General features: G+C 41.3%; 1 protein-coding gene across 1 annotated transcript in view; it reads right to left on the reverse strand.

Moving 5' to 3' along the window:
• Window positions 1-25,055, reverse strand: part of LOC120064094 (F-box-like/WD repeat-containing protein TBL1X) — a 30,995-nt gene that overhangs the window by 2,463 nt on the left and 3,477 nt on the right. The window contains exons 3-15 of the mRNA XM_039014443.1: window positions 10,320-10,461; window positions 9,021-9,166; window positions 8,373-8,592; window positions 6,621-6,753; window positions 4,084-4,225; window positions 3,888-3,951; window positions 3,682-3,779; window positions 2,255-2,315; window positions 2,023-2,144; window positions 1,734-1,808; window positions 1,466-1,593; window positions 340-505; window positions 48-149 (exon numbers count right to left, since the gene is read on the reverse strand). Of these exons, the coding sequence (XP_038870371.1) occupies window positions 48-149; window positions 340-505; window positions 1,466-1,593; window positions 1,734-1,808; window positions 2,023-2,144; window positions 2,255-2,315; window positions 3,682-3,779; window positions 3,888-3,951; window positions 4,084-4,225; window positions 6,621-6,753; window positions 8,373-8,592; window positions 9,021-9,166; window positions 10,320-10,377 (1,515 nt within the window). The 5' untranslated portion in view covers window positions 10,378-10,461. The remainder of the gene's footprint in view (window positions 1-47; window positions 150-339; window positions 506-1,465; window positions 1,594-1,733; window positions 1,809-2,022; window positions 2,145-2,254; window positions 2,316-3,681; window positions 3,780-3,887; window positions 3,952-4,083; window positions 4,226-6,620; window positions 6,754-8,372; window positions 8,593-9,020; window positions 9,167-10,319; window positions 10,462-25,055) is intronic.

The following is a 25,055-nucleotide window of genomic DNA, read 5'->3' on the forward strand; positions in this document are numbered from 1 at the left end:
TTGATTCACAAATTATAATCCAATTCAACTAAAATATGACAACTTACTGATCCATCAGAAGCGCTAGCACCAACTTTGTCTCCTGTGCTGTTCCAGCACACCTCGAAAATCCCTCCGGTCCCCCTGTAGCTATGCACCAAGGCTCCAGTCTGCAACCACAACACAACCAACTCTGGTGAGGACTGCAAGATGGCCATAGTTGCCTGCTCGACCTTACAACATCACTGATCTCACTGTCTGGGTCATGCATTGGGGCCAGGAGTTTTCCATGACCAAGTAACTTAATGTTGTAAGCTGCTATAACCTGTTTAAGCTGTTATAATCTCCTGGGTGACTCACCATGGTGTTCCAGATGTGGACACACTTGTCGAAGGAGCCGCTGGCCAGGTGCTTCCCGTCAGGGCTGAAGGCCACACTGTAGACGGGTTCCTGGTGTTTGGTCAGGGTGTGGATACACACACCTCGCTCCACATCCCACAGACGCACAGTTGAGTCAAACGAGGCACTAAGGGGTACAACATAGCACATGGTTAGTTCTCCATCTACTAACTGCCATCTACAACATGCAAAGACATACTGTAACTGAAATACATGCAAGCTCTAACTTTGTTTAAGTTCATATCAACAAGCCATCATTGGTCTTTCCATACGAATGTTAATTTACAGGGTTTGACAGATTTAACACCTTTATGACAAAGTAGCAGCTGGGTAGTTTTTCCAGCTTTAGATTGACAACAACACCACATGGAAAGAAGGATATGAAATGTAAGAAACATGTCAATAAGTTTGCTTTGGTGCTCGACACAAATTCTATTTCAAAATGCTGATTCACAGAGCCAAAACAAGATGTGTGATTTTGTAGGATCAGTGAAATGGTGATGGTGTGAATATCTGTCACCACAAAAGGAGAGACACGGTTGAAAGCAAGTGTTAATGAAAAGAGAAGCAGACTTTCATTAACACTTTCTCATCAAAATGTTATTATTAGGTAGTGTAAGTCAACCTGGCTAGGTTGCAAATCTCCCTTTACAAAGACAAAGGAAAAGATGGAGATTAAAACTAAATTTAAAAAAAGTTCGTAAAGAACCAAATAAAATCACAGGATCAGACAGGAGCTGTATCTCGGTGTACAATAACCGCATTTACCTCAGATAACTATCAAGTTCCTCACAAGTCATAGCAGTAATGGCAGTTTTACATCAAGAATGAAATATAGGCCCATCCCAGGGGATGCCAGTAGAGGTTGTAAATACCGCTGCTATTTGAACTGTAACATTTACACATGCATTCATGTCTGGGTCATAGGCTTTATGTCCCTCAACCACTGACAGTTATTAGACCTGGGAGGATGTCTGGGACACTTTTTGACAAGAGACCCTTTCACTGGCACACACACTGCCCATTTTCAACTAATAAATCACAACGTTGTCCCAGAACAAGCTTAGGAGCTGTGTGTGTGTCCCACCTAGCCAGCATGATGTTGGAGTTGGGGTTGTTGGTGCCTGGGCCGGTGGGGCTCCACTTGATAGTGTAGATCTCTTTACTGTGGGCCTGGAGGTCATGGACACATGAGTCCTGCTTCATACTCCAGATCTGGGGAAGAGCACAGCACACTTTAAACTCACTATGTAATCATTACATTCTTATATTGACATATAGATCATGGTCATAGGAAAGAGGTGGAATTCATTGTGTGTCCAGAATCTTGCCTGAAGTAGAAGCACTGGCATTACCTTTAAAGTCATGTCATCAGAGCAGGAGGCTAGTAGCATCCCTGACGGGTCCCACTTAATAGCGTTGACTTCATTCTGAATCACACATGGGCAGATATCATGTAGACTCGTAGAGGACCAACACAAGACATCCTGCTCTTCCTACCACTAGTCACAAAATAATCTTGTTTACTTTACAGAAGTACAAAAGTTGGGGAAAACACATTCAGTAGAGAAATCCTAAGTGTGACTATGTCCTCAGTAGTGTGAGATGTAGAGGTTAGAACACAGACGCTGTCTGTTTGTTTACCGTGTGGCCCTGGAAGGTCTTGAGCGGCCGGTCGCTGCCCAGTCGACACACGTGGATGCACATGTCTGTGCTGCAGGAGGCAAACGTTGTGTTGTTCTGCCAGTCCACATCCAGGGCTGGAGCTGTGGGTAGGAGGCAGCACACAGGGACAGGAGGGTTTGCAAAGGGTTAACTCACATCAGCCGGGAAGCTGAAGTCCTACATCTTTCTGTTCGGGACACAGGGGGCTTACCTGAGTGGAAGGGGAACTGCTGCTTAGCCTCTCCTGTGTGTGCGTCCCAAATGATTGTCGTCTGGAAAATGACAATAGATACATAGAAAATGCAGTACAAACTCTTGACAATTGGGCGGCAATGTTCCCTCTAAGCTGTGCACGTTGCTACCCCGGGACTGCCGCGCAGAAGAAATATCAGCCTGCGCATAGAAGCATGAGATTGAACTTCACTAAAGTTTCTTGAGTTTTCCCCGTTAGTTAACACTATCAATGTTTCCCTTTACTGTGGGAATTGTGATCGAATCAACTCAATATTAGCCACTTTCAATGCAAAGTACCGAAACAAAACAAACTTCGCAAGACTTAGTATGAAAAACAAACTATGCAAGAGATTTTGTTTTAGGCAGAGCGCATCGGAGTAGGATTCTATTGCAATGACAGGCAGGACTCAGGCCCCTGCACTCTACACAGACTGGTGCGCCATAATTAATCAGAGCTGCAGTAGGCCTATATGCCAATAGACCATTGCCATATATGGATTTGTACCATTCATTTTGAACTGGACTGTTTTACAGCATGAGTGGTCACAATTATTATGAGCTTGTTTTGAGATCAAAGTGAGAGCTGCATGTAGCCACGTGTGCATATCGGTTCATATTTTTTGCCGGTTGGTGAGTTATTAGTCCAGTTATAACTCATTTGTAGTAAGAAATGTGGGAGTGGTTGCTTCCTACAAGAACACACAGCGTTAACATTTCTAGCCATCGTAGAAAAGCGAGTCAGGTAAAGAGCTTTTTTTATATGTCTTAAAGGGGCAGTGTTGTATTTTGAGACAGGCTTAAATAAGCTAAGTAACCAATAGGCAGAGGGTAGCAGCATTTGTCTGTTATCTCTGTAATAACGGTATGGGAATAATAATGCATTTTATTTTGTAAGTGGCTTCTTGCATCAAACACAACTAAATGTTGTCACCTCCTTGTCTGAAGGACAAGTGGATAAACAGGTGAATGTCAAGCCCTGCATGTTTTTTTCAAAAGTCTCATGGAATGTAGGCCTACATTGAACACCACACATTGGCTGCTACTGTAGGCTGAACGATAGAACAGCTATTTCCATGTTAAAATGTTATGGGATGCATTTTCTCCATTGTTTTTGATGGTAGGCCACTCTGGTAGGCCTACATTATGATCAAATAGCCACAGTAGTCTACTTGGTCACTGTTAAAACAGTAAATTACAGCGGGTACAGCCTCGGTGTTCATAGTAAATGCGCACAGAATTTTCACAACGTTCAAGTTAGCTCTCATCAGAACTGAAATTTGCTCAGTGCCCAAAAACATTTGAAGGAACATTGTTGGGCGGTATACAAAAAAATTCAGTCAGCATTCTTGAACTAATATTAATTGATTGCTACATGAGTGACATGATGCATTCAATCAAAAATACCTTATCTACACCAGCACTGAGGATACAGTTCCCTTTCTTGTTCCACTTCAGTGCAAATATGGGCCCTTTATGTTGGCCCAAGGTGCTCGCCAGATTACCTGTGAAAGACAAGAGTTTAATGTATCTGCACAGATAACAGTATGATTCAGAATGGGCATTGGGCACTGTTGTATAATTGAATTAAAAAGCTACAAAACTCAGCGTACCATCTTTTGTCCATATCCTTGCAAATCCATCATAGGATCCGGTTGCTAAGAGTGTCCCATCGCTCTGTGGGGTAAAACAGAACTGTTAGTTAACTGTCCTCAGTGTAGATGGCTTCTAATGTTCTGTTCCAGACCATTTCAGTCAAGTAAGAATAGATACAGTAGACGTGGATGGAATGGACCACTGAGAACTCACATTCCAGTCTAGTGAGGTGACGTCTTTGTTGCTGGGGACGTCCTGGCCTCCCTCCCTGATGCAGTGTCTGAGCACCAGCTGGGTGGAGCTGCTGTTACTGTTCTCAATAAGGTTCCAGATCCGGGCTGTCGAGTCTCCCGACCTGGACACAAACAGATAGAATATAGAAGAAAAATTCAATACATAGTGTGTGTGCGGCAGTGTGTGTGTGTGTGTGTCGCTCTAGGCTCCCAAGTCCCAGAGAAGCTCAACCCAGCACTGACCCAGTCCCTCCCCCTGCCACTCAAAACAAAGAGATGAAAGATCACTTCTTCCTCTATGACAACAAGCAGTTTCAACATTATTTTACTGTAATAATAGAGAACTTAACCTTTGTAACGATACTCTTTTTATGTCTTCACTCCAGAAATGTAGAACAGAGCAGACCCTAGACCGGTGGAAATCTGTCCTTTGGTCCAAATTTGAGATTTTTGGTTCCAACCGTCGTGGCTTTGTGAGACGCAGATTAGGTGAACGGATGATCTCCACATGTGTGGTTTCCACCGTGAATTAGTAGCCAGCTAATGTTTATATTTAAAGTCTAGCCAATTTGAATATTTTCGCCTGCTAACAAGGTACTGTTGAACTGTTATAAATACACCCTCCTGGCCGTCTCTAAACGTTTGAACAACAGCCTGTTCACTTTGTTTAGATGTTGATGAAAGCTGTCATCAAGGCAAAGGGTGGCTACTTTGAAGAATCTTAAATATATTTCAATTTTTTTAACACTTCTTTGGTTACTACATGATTCCATATGTGTTATTTCATAGTTTTGATGTCTTCACTATTATTCTACAATGTAGAAAATACAAAAAATAAGGAAACACCCTTGAATGAGAAGGTGTTTCCAAACCTTTGATTGGTAATGTACAGTTGAACTCGGAAGTTTACATACACTTAGGTTGGAGTCATTAAAACTCGTTTTTCAACTACTCCACAAATTTCTTGTCAAACAAACTATAGTTTTGGCAAGTCGGTTAGGACATCTACTGTGTGCATGACAAGTCATTTTTCCAACAATTGTTTACAGACAGATTATTTCACTTATAATGTACTGTATCACAATTCCAGTGGGTCAGAAGTTTACATACACTAAGTTGACTGTGCCTTTAAACAGCTTGGAAAATTCCAGAAAATGATGTCATTGCTTTATAAGCTAATTGACATAATTTGAGTCAATTGGGGGTGTACCTGTGGATGTATTTTAAGGCCTACCTTCAAACTCAGTGCCTCTTTGCTTGACATCATGGGAAAATCAAAAGAAATCAGCCAAGACCTCAGAAAAAAATTGTAGATTCATCCTTCTGAGCAATTTCCAAACGCCTGAAGGTACCACGTTCATCTTTACAAACAATAGTACGCAAGTATAAACACCATGGGACCACGCAGCCGTCATACCGCTCAGGAAGGAGACGCGTTCTGTCTCCTAGAGATGAACGTACTTTGGTGCGAAAAGTGCAAATCAATCCCAGAACAACAGCAAAGAACCTTGTATCTACATCCACAGTAAAACAAGTCCTATATCGACATAACCTGAAAGGCCGCTCAGCAAGGAAGAAGCCACTGCTCCAAAACCTCCATAAAAAAGCCAGACTACGATTTGCAACTGCACATGGGGACAAAGATCGTACTTTTTGGAGAAATGTCCTCTAGTCTGATGAAACAAAATAGAACTGTTTGGCCATAATGACCATCGTTATGTTTGGAGGAAAAGGGGGGAGGCTTGCAAGTTGAAGAACACCATCCCAACCGTTCAAGCACGGGGGTGGCAGCATCATGTTGTGGGTGTGCTTTGCTGCAGGAGGGACTGGTACACTTCACAAAATAGATGGCATCATGAGGGAGGACAATTATGTGGATATATTGACGCAACATCTTCAATCTCTAGACATCAGTCAGGAAGTTAAAGCTTGGTTGCAAATGGGTTTTCCAAATGGACAATGACCCCAAGCATACTTCCAAAGTTGTGGCAAAATGGCTTAAGGACAACAAAGTCAAGGTATTGGAGTGGCCATCACAAAGCCCTGACCTCAATCCTTTAGAAAATGTGTGGACAGAACTGAAAAAGCAAGGAGGCCTACAAACCTGACTCAGTTACACCAGCTCTGTCAGGAGGAATGGGCCAAAATTCACCCAACTTATTGTGGGAAGCTTGTGGAAGGCAATGCTACCAAATACTAATTGAGTGTATGTAAACTTCTGGAATGTGATGAAAGAAATAAAAGCTGAAATAAATAATTCTCTATTATTCTGACATTTCACATTCTTAAAATAAAGTGGTGATCCTAACTGACCTAAGACAGGGAATTTTTACTATGATTAAATGTCAGGAATTGTGAAAAACTGAGTTTAAATGTATTTGGCTAAACTGTATGTAAACTTCCGACTTCAACTGTATATAGATAGTGAATCGCCCATAAGTTAGAAGAAAAAAATATATTTTTAGGCCATATCGCCCAGCCCTACACCCACCCCTGACCCATTCCAGTGAGACTCACCCCGAGGCCAGCAGGTCACTGACAGGGTTCCAGGCACAGATGAACACCTCTGACTCATGGCCTCGGAGGACCGTGGCCTTGCTAGCTGGGATCTCCACGTCCACATCCATCTCCATGGGCTCGCTGTGGTTATCTGTAATCAGATCAAACCCACCCTCTGTTAGACACATACAACGCCCAGTACCTACTGTACTATTCAGAATATCACATGGAAATGGAACCATATTTTCAATCTTTCTATTCTAGTGCCATATTCAGCTTCAAAAACAAACTATCTGGACTGCTTCTGACAAACATGCGTTTCTGACAAACATCTGAGATGTTTAACCTCTCACCGTTCAAAATCGTAAACATTCAAGATCAAATCATTTTAATTAGGCTAGTTCTAAAACATTGCCTTCAAAAAGCAGAGAGTGAGATTTTTAAATAACCGTGTTATCTAAGATTTTCAATTACCGCATCAAACATACTTGTTGACCCAATCTGTGCAGGTTCAAAGCTCAACTATTTGGGGAGATGAACTAAGAGCTAATCCAGTAATCATCTTTGTATCCTGCCAGCAGTATTGATAAAATGTGTTTTTCTTCCAGACATGTTTTTGCTGCAGCGCAATCCTAAGGGGCTGCAGCGCAATCCTAAGGGGCTGCAGCATCCCTGTCTGTTCAGACAAGTGTGAAAGAAAAATTACATATTTACCTGATTTGTTTGATATTAGTAGTTAGCAATTAATACTTAACAAATAGGAGGATATTTCTGTCCTGTTAGTGTCTGTTTTTAATGGACTCCACTCTAGTTCCCTGCAGCTAATCTGGGAGAATGGTCACCAAAGATGGCTTGAGCAGACAAATGAGTTAGACTGCATTACATAGACAAGAATGTGTTTTACTAGGGATAGCTTGGGAGTAGAACAATCCCTCATTGTCTCAAAATCATCCTTGCAACTGGGGAACTAAGCCAGGGTGGGGTTGACAACGACAGGATAAACCCAAAGTGGTTTATGATGCTCCTTGGTCTGCATGAGGGGGGGTTGAACCAACCATGACTGAGCATTGTTAGTGTCAGCTATATATGGTACTCTGCATTTGGTTAGGTTATTCGGTCCAACACTCAAGGGCGGGGGGGGGGGGGGGGGGGGGGGGGTCGACCAGCCTCATTATTGCAATAATTAAATCGATATTAAATAAAGATGATAGTTTGAAGAAATTACCCAATCTCTCTCAGTACTGAATTTCCATGGCACAAGTAATCATTATTTACAGTAAGATAGTCTTTGCTGATGTTCTGCCACTCACCCACACATTAGACTTTAACTCCAGTGGGATCGGCTGACAAACATCCACAAACTTCGCTTTTCCCTAGTCTAATGCGTCACCTGACCCACACCTCTCTGGTTTCACTGGCTGAACTCTACAAGCATCTGAACAGTTAGGGAGGCACAATAAAAGGCAGGATCAAATTCACCAACACTCAATGCCATGTCACTAATGACCTCACATTTGGTGAAAACCACACTGTACTGAAGTAACCCCACCCTCCCACACACACACACACACACACTTAAAGCTGTACTAGTACTGTGCTCAAATAAACCAATGTGATGTTGATCCTGCTTGGGTTTGCTGGTTTATGGAGATTCAGCTGTCTCACATAGTAAGTATCGAGATAATGTAGGAAAAATATAATTTGCTAAGTTACGACACGAAAATACCAGCTAGCAACAGCTAAATGGCTCAGAGAGGAAGTAATTCTTACAGATGGTGTGTGTTCCATTTTCCTCCCCGTTCACGGTGGCCTCTCCGTTCTTTGTTGCATTAAGTTGGTTGCTAGCGGCAACAACTGCCATGGTGCAGGCCGCCTGTTGCTGGGCTAGCTTGTCGCGGAAGGCCTGCTGCCGCGTCTGTACCACGTCCGGCATCACCGCGTCGATGAGTGACAGAGACTCGATGGGCCGCCCATCAAACACTGTGCCATCCTGCCAACATAACGCCAAACATGCCATGGTTACACCATATTTCATTAAAGGTGGGATTTAATTTGTTTTCATTTACCAAGTACAATAGTGTATTGATTTTTGTATTTATTTTTGTATTGTTAATAATTTATGATTTTGATCAATTTACTTCACTGTACTTCACTATATTAGTGAAAGCAGTCTTATATAACCCCATTGATTTATATAGAGAGTGTGTGTTTGTTCTGACAGTGGTAGTCCAAGGTTCTATTCTCTAGGCACCAAACAATAGAAAATGGATTGAAACAGGGAGGAAACTATGTGGACTTTTACACACACAAAAAAAAAAATGTGTGTTCTGTTGCAAAACATTTTGCTACGGTGTGCACTAATGAATGTGTCCCAAGGCAGCACTAGACAGCAGCCTGGACTGGAGCAGCTGGTCTCACCTCATTGATGCTGATCTCTGCCTCCACATACTGGAGGCCTTTCTGCAGGATGGAGATGAGGGCAGCAGGGGGCACTAGTGTTCCATTGATGTTGGACTGGCTGATGTGGCTCTCGATTCCAAAGGTGAACGCTGAGTGGGAGAAACCTGGAAACGAACACACAGAGAACACAGTCAGTACAATGACAACACCAGAGACCCTGCAACACAAACCTCTCACTCCTATACAAACATATCTACACTTTTTATGTCAATGTTATGCTATCAAAAAATACAAGTGAACGCAGACAGCGGAGCGAGTCAATTATCCGTACCAAGTATACTTTTTCAGTGCGATACATTTTGAAATGCCAGAGCTATCATGCGTTTCACCAATGATGGGCTTCAAAGAAAGCCCCAACAAAAGAGTAATAAAATACAGCGGCTAGGAACTCAATAATTCATTCAACCTGTGAAATACAGGTTAGCATGACTGGCATGAGAGACAGACACCGACATACAGGCAGACAGACACCGACAGACACCGACATACAGACATACAGACACCCACATACAGACACCGGCAGAGACATACAGACAGACACCGACATACACAGACACCGACAGACACCGACAGACACCGACACCGACACCGACATACCGACAGACACCGACAGACACAGAGACAGACACCGACAGACACAGAGACACACACCGACAGACACAGAGACACACACCGACAGACACAGAGACACACACCGACAGACACAGAGACACACACCGACAGACACAGAGACAGACAGACACCGACATACAGACATACAGACACCCACATACAGACACCGGCAGAGACATACAGACAGACACCGACATACACAGACACCGACAGACACCGACAGACACCGACATACACAGACACCGACAGACACCGACAGACACAGAGACAGACACCGACAGACACAGAGACACACACCGACAGACACAGAGACAGACACAGAGACACACACCGACAGACACAGAGACACACACCGACAGACACAGAGACACACACCGACAGACACAGAGACAGACACACCGACAGACACAGAGACACACACAGAGACACACACAGAGACACACACAGAGACACACACAGAGACACACACAGAGACACACACAGAGACACACACAGAGACACACACAGAGACACAGACAGACAGACAGACAGACAGACAGACAGACAGACAGACAGACAGACAGACAGACAGACAGACAGACAGACAGACAGACAGACAGACAGACACAGACAGAGTGTTCCAGGAAGTTTGGCAGTCATACGTACCTGACTCCTGAAGATATCTGTAGACCAAGAAGTTCACTTCATCACTGGTTATACTCATTTTAGCCCACCTCGATGGAGGAGGTACTGTATCTTAGCCCACCTCGATGGAGGAGGTACTGTATGTAGTAAAGATGGACTCAGTCTAGGGAAGAGAGAGAGGAAGACATTGAGTTTTAGATTCATTACACAGCTAGCTACATAATTTCAGAAGACAACAAGCTTCCCAACGAGTGGGACAATGTAGGTTACCGTATATCTTGGTAGGTCCCCAATCATCATAACCAAATGACTTGACAGCTACCATGTCCTCATATACAGAGATAAAGCAAGAACATAAATGTGTCTCTGTCCATGGTTAGAAGCGCACACACAAAGGAAAACCCAGCTAACTCCCTCCATTAGTGTGGGCCCCCGTTTGCCCATTGGCTGCACTTTTCGACCCACTGAGAATGGCAATGACCGGGTCACTTAGCCAGCGAATCCATCTCCACTGCACAGGCCAAGTATTCCCCCATCTCTCTACTGTGACACGACTGCGGCGTCCAATTCCATTAGTGACCTGGCCACTGATCTAGATGGATAGAAGCCTAATAAAGCATTACAGGGCATTGAATGCATACTGCCGTTATCTAGTAAACTGTATAGAGCACACGGCGTAAGGATAATTACTGGTAAAGTTGGGGGACTTTCACATCATTATCTCTTTCTCAGATAACACTTTATTGGCGCCGACGTGAACATTTCAACTTGGTATTCTTTCAAAACTACTGGGAGCTGAAGAAAAACAACATAAAAACAGAACCCTTTAGAATCACAGCAATTGAGTTATTGTTCCCACTGATGAGCTAGCCTTCAGGCTAATGAGGGCTTCGCTACAATGGAATGATTCATCATTTTCCAACAATATATTAATGGAATTGGCAGTACACAGTATATTATGCATAATAGGGAAGGAAATACAAAGGTGAGACTGAAACTTTACTTTTCTAATTGAGAGAAAATTCTGAAACTGAAGGTGCAACAAGGGAAACATTATTTTGTATCAAAGCCCATGTATCGGTTTAAGAGTAGAGCTGAATCTCAAACTGAAGGCAAAGCAGACAACAAATATTTGATATACCACACATAATGCAGTCAATACCATGTAGACAACCATACATTGTAAAATGCTTCCTATTCACATTGGCAGCGCCAATCATATTCAACATTTGACCAAAGATTGAAAAAATTGAACCTCTGTACCTCTTCAAAAACTGCCAGTTATTCATCATAAACACCCCCACTAAAACAGTTAAGACTTCCTCAGAGATGAACAATACATTTGAACTTGATCCTAAACCTATCATTTAGAATGCTGAATCATGGCCATTGTTATATTTTGTGCTTTCAGTCTGACTTGAGGGGTATAACTGGAGAAGAGGGACAAGCTTCCTTCCAGACCAGATACAGAGTAGATCCAGTCAGTAAGAAATGCAGGCCTCTCTAACCTCCATACCACACCACTCACAGAGCTCAACTCACTCCCAAGAGTCACCCTTTGGTAGCATAGCAACGAGCAGGAACCAGCGGCAAAATACACAGAGAATAGTGTTGTCCCAATTTACCAGTGGGCCCTGTGCCAGCTGGGTCGAACATGTTACCCAACATGAATAACACACGTCTTTCACCTTGGGATATTCTTTCACATGGACTCTATGGCTTTATTGCACCGCACAGCAGACATGCAGCGCTCAAATGAAATAACCACCAATATTGGCTAAGTGTGAATGTTCACATTAATTTTCCTCCCAAAAAAAAAGAGATGGTGCTATGATTTGGAGCTGGTGTGAGAATCAATCTCCCCTTATGGCGTTCCATGAATACATAATCATACCACATGTTATTGAATGAGAACCATTGCTTGATTTAGAGTATCATAAAACCCAAAATGCAATAAATTTAAATATGATCAATAACATATTATACATTTTAAAAAGTACAACATAAACACCAAAGCTGGAACAAGTTCCATTTTTTTCTTAGTTCTAGTTAAGCTAAGCCTTTGTGTGATAGTTTGGGTGGCCTGCAGAGCCTGCAGAGCTCAATGCCAACCCACTAAACTGCTTCTCTTTGGGCTAATTAGATAACAAGCAGGGTCTGGCTAGAAGGGAAGGCATATCTGTATCAAAGCTGCGAGACGCTGCTCCCATGGCCGCCACCCCCACAACAACTGGAAACATAATTATACTGAACAAAATATCACACAACATGCAACAATTTCAAAAATTTACTGAGTTACAGTTCATAGAAATAAATCTGTCAATTTAAATAATTTAAATCAGGCCCTAATCTATGGATTTCACATGACTGGGCAGGGATGCAGCCATGGGTGGGCCTGGGAGGGCATAGGCCCACCCACTGGGGAGCCAGGCCCAGCCAATCAGAATTAGTTTTTCCCCACAAAAGGGCTTTATTACAGACAGAAATACTTCTCAGCATCCCCCATCCCCCTCCTCAGACAATCCCGAAGTTGAAAAAGCCGGATGTGAAGGTCTTGGGCTGGTGTGGTTACTCGTGGTCTGCGATTGTGAGACCAGTTGGATGTACTCCCAAATACTCTAAAACAACATTGGAGGTGGCTTATGGTAGAGAAATTAACAGGACTGTTGGGACAGTCCTGCAGTCAACATGCCAATTGCATGCCCCCTCAACTTGAGACATATGCACATTTTAGAGTGGCCTTTTATTGTCACACGGTGCACCTGTGTAATGATTATGCCGTTTAATCAGCTTCTTGATATGCCACACCTGTCAGGTGGATGGATTATCTTGGCAAAGGAGAAATGCTCCTAACAGGGATGTAAACAAATTTGTGCACAACATTTGAGAGAAATAAGCTTTTTGTGCGTATTTGAAAATGTTATCCGTTGGGTATCATAATTCTATGTAAACTGACTTGAGTATCAGCTATGATACAGTATCATTGGAAGAACATATCTGGCACCCTAATGTACATCTTTCGGTACACAATCTACATAGGCAATTCCAAAGTAACAGAATGAGACTGCAATTTTTCACTTTAAAAGAATGCCAAACAAAAGCCATTGATTGCAAAGTTAAACAAACCATACAACTCTATGCAAAGGGACAATTTCCATACATTTTGCAAAAACATTTACTCAAGAACAGTGCAGATGCAAAGTTAGGTAACAGAATGAAGGTAAAATCTTCCTCTGGTTTTTTATGTGACCATGTTTTCCAAAAACTCTTAAATGTCTATTTCTGCAGAAAGAAGGGGGTGTCCGCTATGATGACACCTTGAGTTTGAACAAATCTATTTTGGTTATTGAACCACAGTAAGTGAAGTGGATGAAAACAGTAAGAGGGATGGTAACAGAACGACATGGGTCACTGATCTGTACTACACAGAAATGCATAATTATGAATATTATTCTCTTCATGGGGATGTATCCTTATAGGTACACAAAGGTAGAAGATTTTAATATCCTCCTTTGCATTTTTGGGTATAATTCTACACTCTGGTTATTATTATTAGGATACCTGGGGTGGCAGGTAGCCTAGTGGTTGGGCCATTAACCGAAAGGTTGCTGGATCAAATCCCAAGCTGACAAGGAAAAAATGTATCATTCTGCCTCTGAACAAAGCAGTTTACCCACTCTTCCCCGGTAGGCCATCATTGTAAATAAAAATGTGTTCTTTACTTACTTGCCTAGTTAAATAAAGGTTACATTTAAAAACAAGACCAATTTGGTTGGTCCGGTCCATCTATGTTTCACAAGTTTGGACATCACAGCATGTATAACATAGTTCAGCACAGTACAATATAGTAAATTATACTGATAGATGTCTTCTAAGACCCCTTTAACCATATTTGACCCGAAATCAAAGCCATTGCTTATTCCTAATTTGTAGGATGGAACATGGTTGAAAAATGTATATATGTCTTAATTTCTCAAATATAGACACTTAGCTTTCATTTTACTCCAAATTTGATGTTCTCCTATGAACTTCAAGTTAGTGATCATAGGGCTTTTTACATGGGAATTCCCATACGCTTCAGGGCTCTAATAACTCATGTAGGATAAGGATTACATTTATCAGCTCATCATAGAACCCTACATCCCACCAATCAAGATTGCTTTCCAATGTTCTCCAAAGAGATTGCATGAGACTGAGTTTATTCCCTGAGGGTGAATGGACATTAAAAGAGAAGTTCACTTTTTTTACAACCAAATCTGTATTTTAGATGTAACCTACATGTAATACACTTTGTGGGGATTTCACTTGTTTTTGAGAAACTTACCCCAACCAGCAATTGACTTCCGCATCATTATTCTGCAGTATGGGCGCTAAAATAACAAATGAACAAAAAACAAACAAAGTGCTTTGAAAAACAGACACGCTCTCAGTATAGTGATGCAGGTCTTTAGATGTTGTACACATGAAATTGTGTCATTCCAAACTTTATCCGCAATGTTATATTCCATTTTATGCGATTTGAACCATTTCCCCTACGCAGCTGTACAACACGGGTGTGTCGGTAAAATATATGGACACCCCCGGCCTGCACAGCTCTGCATAGGAAACAGCTTCAGTTGCACAAATCTAACATTGCGGATAAAGTTAGAAAAATGACACAATTTAAATGTGTTGGGGTATAACATGCCACTTACATCCAAATGACAGATTTGGTCGTAAAAAAGTAAACTTCTCCTTTAGCTGTAGACTAGACACCCATCAACGGCCAGCAGTAGACCCCAACTTGAGACAGACACATCCCTCATATCATCATGGTTAATCAGACTATATCATCGTGTTGACCCCTCGCATCATTCACTACACGTTACTAATCAATGGATTTAGTCAACAGCAGAGAAAAACATAATTCCTTCAGGATTTTTTCTTTTTTTTAATCTTTATTTTCCTAATAAATAAAAAAATCGAGTGCAGATGTAAAATGTTGGTATTACAGCATAAACAGGTCGTAATAAGTGTACATCAGGTACATACAAAATGTACTATAGTGTAGTGCCTCTCGTCAGATCCATTTCAAGTACATTTGTCTTGTTCAAATGGTTGTCCTAGTTTGATGCACGCATTCACACCGTTCCCAAGCAATTGCATATAGCCTCAATAGCATATCCCAGGACTTGACTTACACTGCAGTAGAAGACAAATGGACATCCCACTGGGCAGTGATGAGCTTCCCAGTGGTGGTCAGCCCTGTGACTCATTAGGGAAATCATTAGCATGTTTACTGCACAGTAAAGGGGATTACTTTACTGTCAAAGTACAACAGCAGCAACCATCCAGTCATTCATTCATCCAGGCTACGGTGTTTAGGTTGTAACTGAGTGTTATGCTTGAGGCTGTGGTCAAAGTACAACACAATTTAACTGGATGTCCAATTAACTGGTAGTTGCTATGAACCAAATTGCATCTATACTAGCTGCCTGAGCCATTAGAAACTCATTGGAAAAGAACAATCCTTGGATAGCTTTTCAGAATTCACATGGAAAACTAAAGGCATAAAAACATAAATTACCTGATAATAGGAAACACATTTATTTCCATGACAGAATTAAAAAGCAATTTGACTGACCAAAGTAGATATTTTCAAATACATGCATACTTAAGTTTCATAACTCCATTTTTTTGTGTGAAATCGTGTGGACATCAGAGCAATCTTGAGGGAATCCTATTTGAATCAGATAAGGATATTCATATGATAGGTAAGCTACACAAAACCTTGCAGAGAGCCTATCCAACTGACAATCTCTTAGAAAAATATCTAAACTATTGGAACTAAGACTTAAAAATAACTGATACTGGCACAAGATGGAGGGAATGTTGGGACATTAGTTAACTAAAATGTACACTTAATCCAGTGTAAACTAATGTATAGAATTTATTATACAATAACCGAGTCATGTCTTGAGTGTAAAACTAACAATGTCTCAATAATCCATCCCATCTGGGAATTCTATAAAGTCCAAAAACATTATGGGCAGAGTTAGAAAGCTGGCTGTCAGAAGTATTACTATGTAAATGTACTTTTAATCAATCTGTCTGCATATTTCAAGACATGGCATATATGGGTGCAGTGATATACACGATGGGTTGGACGATACCTTTGTCAATCATGTTGAAAAAACATATATTTAACTGGAAATCAACCAATCCTCCATCGTTAACACAATGGAAAGGTCAAATGCTTTATTATCTAAATGTTGAAAGTGCGTGGGTGACAGAGAGAAACAAAATGGTGCAGATTGACACCATGTGGTGGAGAGTGTGATGCGGGCATTGGAGATGGGGGTGTGAGCAGGTGGATCTGGGCAGGTGTGATGTCGTTGATGTTTGTGTGAGTCTGTAGGCTGCCGTTTGTATGAACATGTTAGCATTGTTTGAAAAAACAGTCATTGGAAAAAGCACCACATCAGGTTGAATGTCCATGTAAGTAAACACATTGCAACAGGTAAAATGGCTTAACCAAAAAGATCTCAGGACTCAAACCAAAATTGAGTTGCTGTCATAAGCATTTCATGAGTGTTCCAGCCCATTCAAAACTGTATTTATTGCAGTGTTTCCACAAACACGTCCAGTCATTCCAGCACACTGATCTAAGGTCAGATTTGTCTTACCCTCTCCAACTGTGAGGTTTAAAATTTGGGGAAGGGTCAACTGATGGTAGATAACCACACTGGTGCACTACAAACAGGAATGCCAGCCACTTAAATTCATACTGTAAAAATATGAACTGCTTTAACTATACTCCTAGATCTAACAAACAGACAACCTACAAGCCGGGGAAGCTGTGGTAAGTCTTCATGATAAGGTCACCATGAGTGGATGTAATAAGTCGCAAATGCAAATTTTTTGCTGTCTATCCTAAAAATGGATGTGGATGGTTTGTGGTGTGAAACTCACGTACAGAGCAATATGCTCTCTCAGATTAGAGAAGTCTGATTGGATATATACTGAAGAAATAGAAAACACAGCCACGTCCAAACATTGCAGAGAAAACACACAAAACCCTTGCAAAATACAAATGTATCCTTATTTCCAAACATTTTTATCAACCACAACAAAGTGTCCAATATGAAGAGAAATTAAGTGTAAAAGTAAAGAATAAATCCTGACATAAGCTATAAGACATCATGCCATCAATGTATTCAGAGATAAAACACAAAGACAGTAAAGCTAAGAAAAATGCCTGGCTGTAGTGTGTGTAGGTTTTGAAAGTGTTTGATGTAGAAAAACAGGACACTACAAAATTGAGAAAAAAAAGAGGTTTACAAAAAAGAGAGGAAGGCACATTCTACACCAACATGCAAAGGACCCCATTTTCTCCTGTACAGTCACCTCCTGACAGATGTGCAAACAAGACCTGGAAACAGCAGCCATTTTCTCTTGAACTGCTCTGATGAGTAAAATCCGCCTTTGGTTGGGCTGCAGTCTCGCCTGACCATTGGGGGAAGAGAGAGAGATAGGGGGTAGGGAAGGATAACTAATGATGCCACAATCAGGTAGTCACAACAAGTACTTCTGCATCACTGTCTGCCTTTCTCAATGACTCACTCAACGACAGGCGGTGTGGGCTTGGAGGGAAACTGTGGGGACTGGGGGATGGTAGCACTACTGTCTCTAGGGGAAACCACTTCTCCCACACCTGCCTCAGCCTGCCTGCCTGGATAGAGGTGACTTACTGACAACAGTTTGAAGATGACTGTGTTTCTGTAGTTTAATATTGAAGGGTTACATGGGTTGTAAAATCTAAAGGGATGTAGTAGGTCTACATCAGGGACTTAGAGGGCGTAATTTATTGAGTAGTACAGTGAATAGTAATATCAAAGCATCATTTCAGCTGGCAGCTTTTCAACCACCAGTGACTAACTTTGCCCTAGTTCTTTTGCGTCCTACACAAGATCACACAGGACAGGATAGAATCCATACACGACTTGCTTGAACTTTCATACATATTGACCATTGACATCATTTCAGCATTTATGCCAAAGATCGAGTTTGTATAATCATAATAAAAATGTTGGCCAAACTGAGTATACCAAACATTAGGAACACCTTCCTAATATTGAGTTACATCCACCCTTTTTGCCCTCAGAACAGCCTCAATTCGTCGGGGCATGGACTCTACAAGGTGTCGAAAGCGTTCCATGGGGATGCTAGCTCAATGCTTCCCACAGTTGTGTCAAGTTGGCTGGATGTCCTTTTGGTGGTGGACCATTCTTGATACATACGGGAAACCCAGCACCATTGCAGTTCTTGACACACTCAAACCGGTGCGCCTGGCACCTACTACCATACGCTGTTCAAAAGGCACTTATATTTTTTCCTGCCTATTCACCCTCGGAATGGCACACATACACAATCCATGTCTCAAGGCTTAAAATCCTTCTTTAAAACACCAATGGTTTTCACTAAGTCGATGGTTTATATTTAGGATAATGTTTGACAGCTTTGTCATTCTATTTTTTAATCTGATTTAATTATTTCATATATTTTACATGTGATAAGGCCAGAGAGAGGTCCAGAGAAAATTACAGACACGTGATAATCTGAAGAACCCAAACGAGCCACATGAAGTCTTTTGATAGATAACATAAAATCCTTGAATGATAGCAAAATTCCAGTAGTTTACTCGTCAACTTCGCAAGTTTTCAGTAAAATAGCCCCCCTTTGAAACCTTATCCTGAGTTATCTATAACCTTTATTTTGTGGCTCCCTGGAGAACACATGGGATAGAGACAGATACTTAGGCAAATTGAAGGGATTCATCATGACTTATCATTATGAACATGACCTATGATCCGCTACACTCAAAATCCACTGCTTAGCATCGCATAGGTCTACCGGTGACAATATTTTTAGACTCTTGGCATTTACCAGAGCAACCGAGGGAGAACGAGAATAGTAGAATGGTTCTGACAGCAGAACGACCAGGGCAATTACAGCGTTGTGGAATAAACCTTGTAATCTTTATCCATCCTCCTCTAGGGCTGAGAATTGCCAGGAATCTCCCGATACCTAGGTGCTGATATGTATTGCGATTCTCACGATTCTATATGTATTGCGATTCGATACTGGTATTTTATTATTGCAATTCTATTTTTTTTTTGTTGAGAATTGATACTTGGGAGTCATATAATCTATATAATATCGTCAAAAAGAATATTGCGATACTCTAGTGTATCAATTTTTATCCCATCACTATTATCCTCTATACAGGCTGTGTGGATCAACCCGTACCATTCAGGCTATATCACAAGCTTTAAATATTTCATAGCCTGTAAATCCATGCATGCAAATATGACAACAGGACAGAAATTCCTGACTGCAGTGTTTATGATTAGATTAGCCAATAGCCATTCACTCCATCATGTCCCTGAAAGAGATGGCTGTCTGACAGAACCAGTGATGGCCTATTGGTACACATCTCCATGATTCTCATAACAGTACGTGATTAGCGACAGACACCTTCGTCCATGAGTAGACTAGACTATTGATTGTATGGAGCCAATAGCTTGCTTTAATGTTTTATTTATTATTCATTGAACTAGGCAAGTCAGTTAAGAACAAATTCTGATTTACAATGACGGCCTACCAAAAGGAAAAGGCCTCCTGCGGGTCGGGGGATGGGATTAAAAAATATATATATATTAAATCAAAATATAGGACAAAACATCACAAGAGAGACAACACTACATAAAGAGATACCTAAGACAACAACATAGCATGGCAGAAACACATGACAACACAGCATGGTAGCAACACAACATGACAACATGGTAGCAACACAACATAGTAGCAGCACAAAACAGGGTACAAACATTATTGGGCACAGACAACAGCACAAAGGACAAGAAGGTAGAGGCAATACATCACACAAAGCAGCTACAACTGTCAGTAAGAGTGTCCATGATTGAGTCTTTGAATGAAGAGATTGAGATAAAACTGTCCAGTTTGAGTGTTTGTTGCAGCTTGTTCCAGTGGCTAGCTGCAGCGTACTGGAAAGACGAGCGACCCAGGGATGTGTGCGCTTTGGGGACCTTTAACAGAATGTGACTGGCAGAACGGGTGTTGTATGTGCAGGATGAGGGCTGCAGTAGATGATATCTGAGATAGGGGGGAGTGAGACCTAAGAGGGTTTTATAAATAAGCATCAACCAGTGGGTCTTGCAACAGGTATACAGAGATGACCAGTTTACAGAAGAGTATGTGTACTATAAGGAGCATTGGTGGCAAATCTGATGGCCGAATGGTAAAGAACATCTAGCTCGAGAGCACCCTTACCTGCCGATCTATAGATTATGTCTCCGTAATCTAACATGGGTAGGATAATAACTCTCTATACACAAATACGACAGACTGATTTAGAGAATAGGAAATGCAATGTAATTTCGGTAAAACATGCATTATTTAAGCCATGCATGCATATATTATGACTGCATTTTATTTGTTTGGTCATTGGCATGGTTGTTTTTGGGCTGTTCGGGCACACAAAAAAATTCTGGAGGCAAGCAAAAGTTCGGAGCCGAAGTCTACGCCCCTTCATTGGTAACTGGTCAACAGTAGGGATTCTTCAATAAAGTCTTTGTTGTCAGTCAACGAGACAACCCATTTCCATGCAAAATTTTTAGTTGAGAAATATTGCACCAAACATCTTAGATGTAAAATTGCCCGACTAAGATCTCCTCAGTAAAAACGTAAAATTGAATGACAGATTTCATGAGTTATCTTAGATTAATTCTGACTATTTTGAGGAAATGTATACTGGCTACGGCGTCTCAAAACGGACAAACAGTACTATTGCCGCTTTTCTCATTTTTCAAGTGAAGATATTTTAAAGGAATATGAGAGCACACTCGTTTGGTTAGCCAGGTTTGGCTAGGCGCCAGCCGAACTGAAGCATGCTGACACCTTTAGACCCCCACAGAGCCTTTATTGCACCAGGGTCAGACAGGCAAGAAGTAACAGTCCATGGAAATACTGGGCATGACCATCATTCCAACCCATTCTCTGACTCACATGTTGTAAAGCATGAACACCGTAACATAAAGCCTGAGTGACATTGGTGCATATATCCAAACCCATTAATCCAAGACTTAGGCAAAAAGATATATGCATGGGAGATACTTCTCAACACTGCCTAGACAGGCTTAAGATGAGTGATATTGGCTCTTTTGACTAGAACACCGTTCTATGCAGTTTTCACAGTTTATTGCAGACATGTGCCTTTATAGATCAGTGTCAAAATCAATAAATTCTCCCTATCCTCCTACTTCCTCTTGAACATCTTCCTCTCTGTCCCTTACAACTTTGCCCAACTCATCACCACAGTTGGTAAAAACACTTGGGATGGTGACATCACAGGCTCATAATCAATCACAAGCTATTCAACATACAACCTTTATGTAAATTGCCAATAATGCCAACATAGGACCCAGAGAAGAAACCCAAACTTAATCATAAAGCTACTAGCCTATGTGTACGCAATATTCCTAAGTCTAAACAAATTGCTTGTTAGGCTTGCCAACATGTCTAAAATTCTCCTTATTCAAGTGCTTTTTTTCATTGAAACGAGGACTTAGGAAGGATACACCTCCACTGAAAGTGACTATTCTGCCCGCTTTGTCTCGCTTAATCATTAAACCAAGGCTTCCTGTAATGATTTACAACTATCTATTCAAACGCAGAGCTATTTATATAGGACCTCCACGCTGCCAATTGCTGGTTTGGCTGAGTGCCCTAGTCTACGCCACCATGGTAGAGGAACCGCTTGCATTTGGTTATTACTTTACCATTTAGCGTATCACAAGGTGTGGGTTTAAGATATCTAAGGAATAAAAATGATCTCAGATCTCAACCAAACAGCTTTTTCTGAGAAGTTAAAATGGTAGGGCCGTGAATTCAGATACAAGACAAAGTCTGTATTACTTGTCACAGTGTCTAGGTGTTAGTCAACCTCTCAGAACCTCCAGTGGTATCATTATGAGAGCGTATGGCTGTTTCAAACTACAAACGGCAGGAAATGGCAGAGATTACAACTAACTGTGGTAGACTATCTCTGGCATCCTACACATGAATTTTTGGGATCCATTCCAGAGCCACTATTCAAGGACAGGGTTATCCTGGAAACATGATGACCTTAACAGACAGAGTTTGGCCATGGCCAAGAGCAGACGGATGATCAACACAAACATACTTCGAGCATCAGAAATCATTACAACTAACACCATGAATTATTAACTTCAATGTTATCTTCTTTTAACTGCAGTGACTATGTCCCATTGCTAGAAAAAATACACTGTTTGGACTTTGGTTAATGATAGATTTACAGTAGATTAGATTTTTGGGCTCCCGAGTGGCGCAGCGGTCTAAGTCACAGCATCTCAGTGCTTGAGGTGTCACTACAGACCCTGGTTCGATTCCAGGCTGAATCACAACTGGCCGTGATTGGGAGTCCCATAAGGCGGTGCACAACTGGCCCAGCATCGTCCGCGTTAGGGTTTGGCTGGTTTAGGCCGTCACTGACTTGCCAAGTTAAATAAATGTAACATTAAAAAATTTGTCACATGCACAGCAATATTTAACAGCTTGGAATAGAGAAATTACCAAGATGTAATCGCAGGGTACAGTGATATTTTTATTCTCTGAGCTCCAACATATACTCTCCAATCAAATGTCTAAGACACTAATTCCTAAAAAATAGAAATTGACATACAGTAATGATTCAAGGGTGACTATTCACAACAAACAAAAGATTCTCAAGAAAAAAATACAGCAATAGAATACTAGAGAGGGGACACACCGCAGACTTTTTTTCTTCACACTAAAAACAACTTCACAACTCATTGGGGACAATACAATGTCACACATATTGGGAATTCCTTTCGGATGCTGTAATTGTATCATGAGTTCACAATAAATGCCACCCAATTACACTGTGATATTGGTCAACAAACAAATCTAAACCATACTTTGCAGTGTGTGTTTAAATGTGAATATGAATTCCCCTGTATTTCCCCTCACACAAATCTCTTGCTTTCTTTTTTTTATGACACACACACGGCACACAGTACCAGTCAAAAGTTTGGACACACCTACTCATTCAAATGTTTTTCTTTATTTGTACTATTTTCTACATTGTAGAATAATAACTATTAAATAACACATGGAATCATCTACTAACCAAAAAAGTGTTTTAAAAAATCTAAATATATTTTATATTTGAGATTCTTCAAAGTAGCCACCCTTTGCCTTGATGACAGCTTTGCACATTCTTGGCATTTTCTCAACCAGCTTCACCTGGAATGCTTTTCCAACAGTCTTGAAGGAGTTCCCACATATGCAGAGCACTTGTTGGCTGCTTTTCCTTCACTCTGCGGTCCAACTCATTCCAAACCATCTCAATTGGGTTGAGGTCGGGTGATTGCGGAGATCAGATCATCTGATGCAGCACTCCATCACTCTCCTTCTTGGTCAAATAGCCCTTACCCAGCCTGGAGGTGTGTTGGGTCATTGTCCTGTTGAGAAACAAATGATAGTCCCACTAAGTGCGAACCAGATGGGAATGGCGTATTGCTGCAGAATGCTGTGGTAGCCATGCATGTTAAGTGTGCCTTGAATTCTAAATAAATCACAGATAGTGTCACCAGCAAAGCACCCCCACACCACCTCCTTCATGCTTCACAGTGGGAACCACAAATGCGGAGATCATCCATTCAGCTACTCTGCATCTCACAAAGACATGGCGGTTGGAAACAAAAATCTCATATTTGGACTCATCAGACCAAAGGACAGATTTCCACTGCTCTAATGTCCATTGCTTGTGTTTCTTGGCCCAAGCAAGTCTCTTCTTATTATTGTTGTCCTTTAGTAGTTGTTTCTTTGCAGCAATTTGACCATGTAGGCCTGATTCACACAGTCTCCTCTGAACAGTTGATGTTGAGATGTGTCTGTTACTTGAACTCTGTGAAGCATTTATTTGGGCTACAGTTTCTGAGGCTGGTAACTCTAATGAACTTATCCTCTGCAGCAGAGGTAACTCTGGGTCTTCCTTTCCTGTGGCGGTCCTCATGAGACCCAGTTTCATCATAGCACTTGATGGTTTATGCGACTGCACTTGAGAAACTTTCAAAGTTCTTGACATTTTCCAGATTGACTGACCTTCGTGTCTTTAAAGTAATGATGGACTGTTAATTCTCTTTGCTTGTTTGAGCTGTTCTTGCCATAATATGGACTTGGTCTTTTACCAAATAGGGCTATCTTCTGTATATCACCCCTACCTTGTCACAATACAACTGATTGGCTCATACGCATTAAGAAGGAAAGAAATTCAACAAATGAACTTTTAACAAGGAACACCTGTTAATTGAAATGCATTCCAGGTGACTACCCCGTGAAGGTGGTTGAGAGAAAGCCAAGAGCGTGCAAAGCTGTTATCAAGGCAAAGGGTGGCTACTTTGAAGAATCTCAAATATATTTTGATTGGTTTAACACTTTTTTGGTTAGTACAGGATTCCATTTGTGTTATTTCACAGTTTTGATGTCTTCACTATTCTACAATGTAGAAAATACTAAAAATAAAGAAAAACCCTAGAATGAGTAGGTTTGTCCAAACTTTGGACTGGTACTGTATATACATACATATCCTATATGCTCGCTTACACAACTCACAGCATAACTGATTGGATATGCATCAATTACTTTAGTGCT

Source organism: Salvelinus namaycush, chromosome 19, assembly GCF_016432855.1.
Source record: "Salvelinus namaycush isolate Seneca chromosome 19, SaNama_1.0, whole genome shotgun sequence".
NCBI classification, from domain to species: Eukaryota; Metazoa; Chordata; class Actinopteri; order Salmoniformes; family Salmonidae; genus Salvelinus; species Salvelinus namaycush.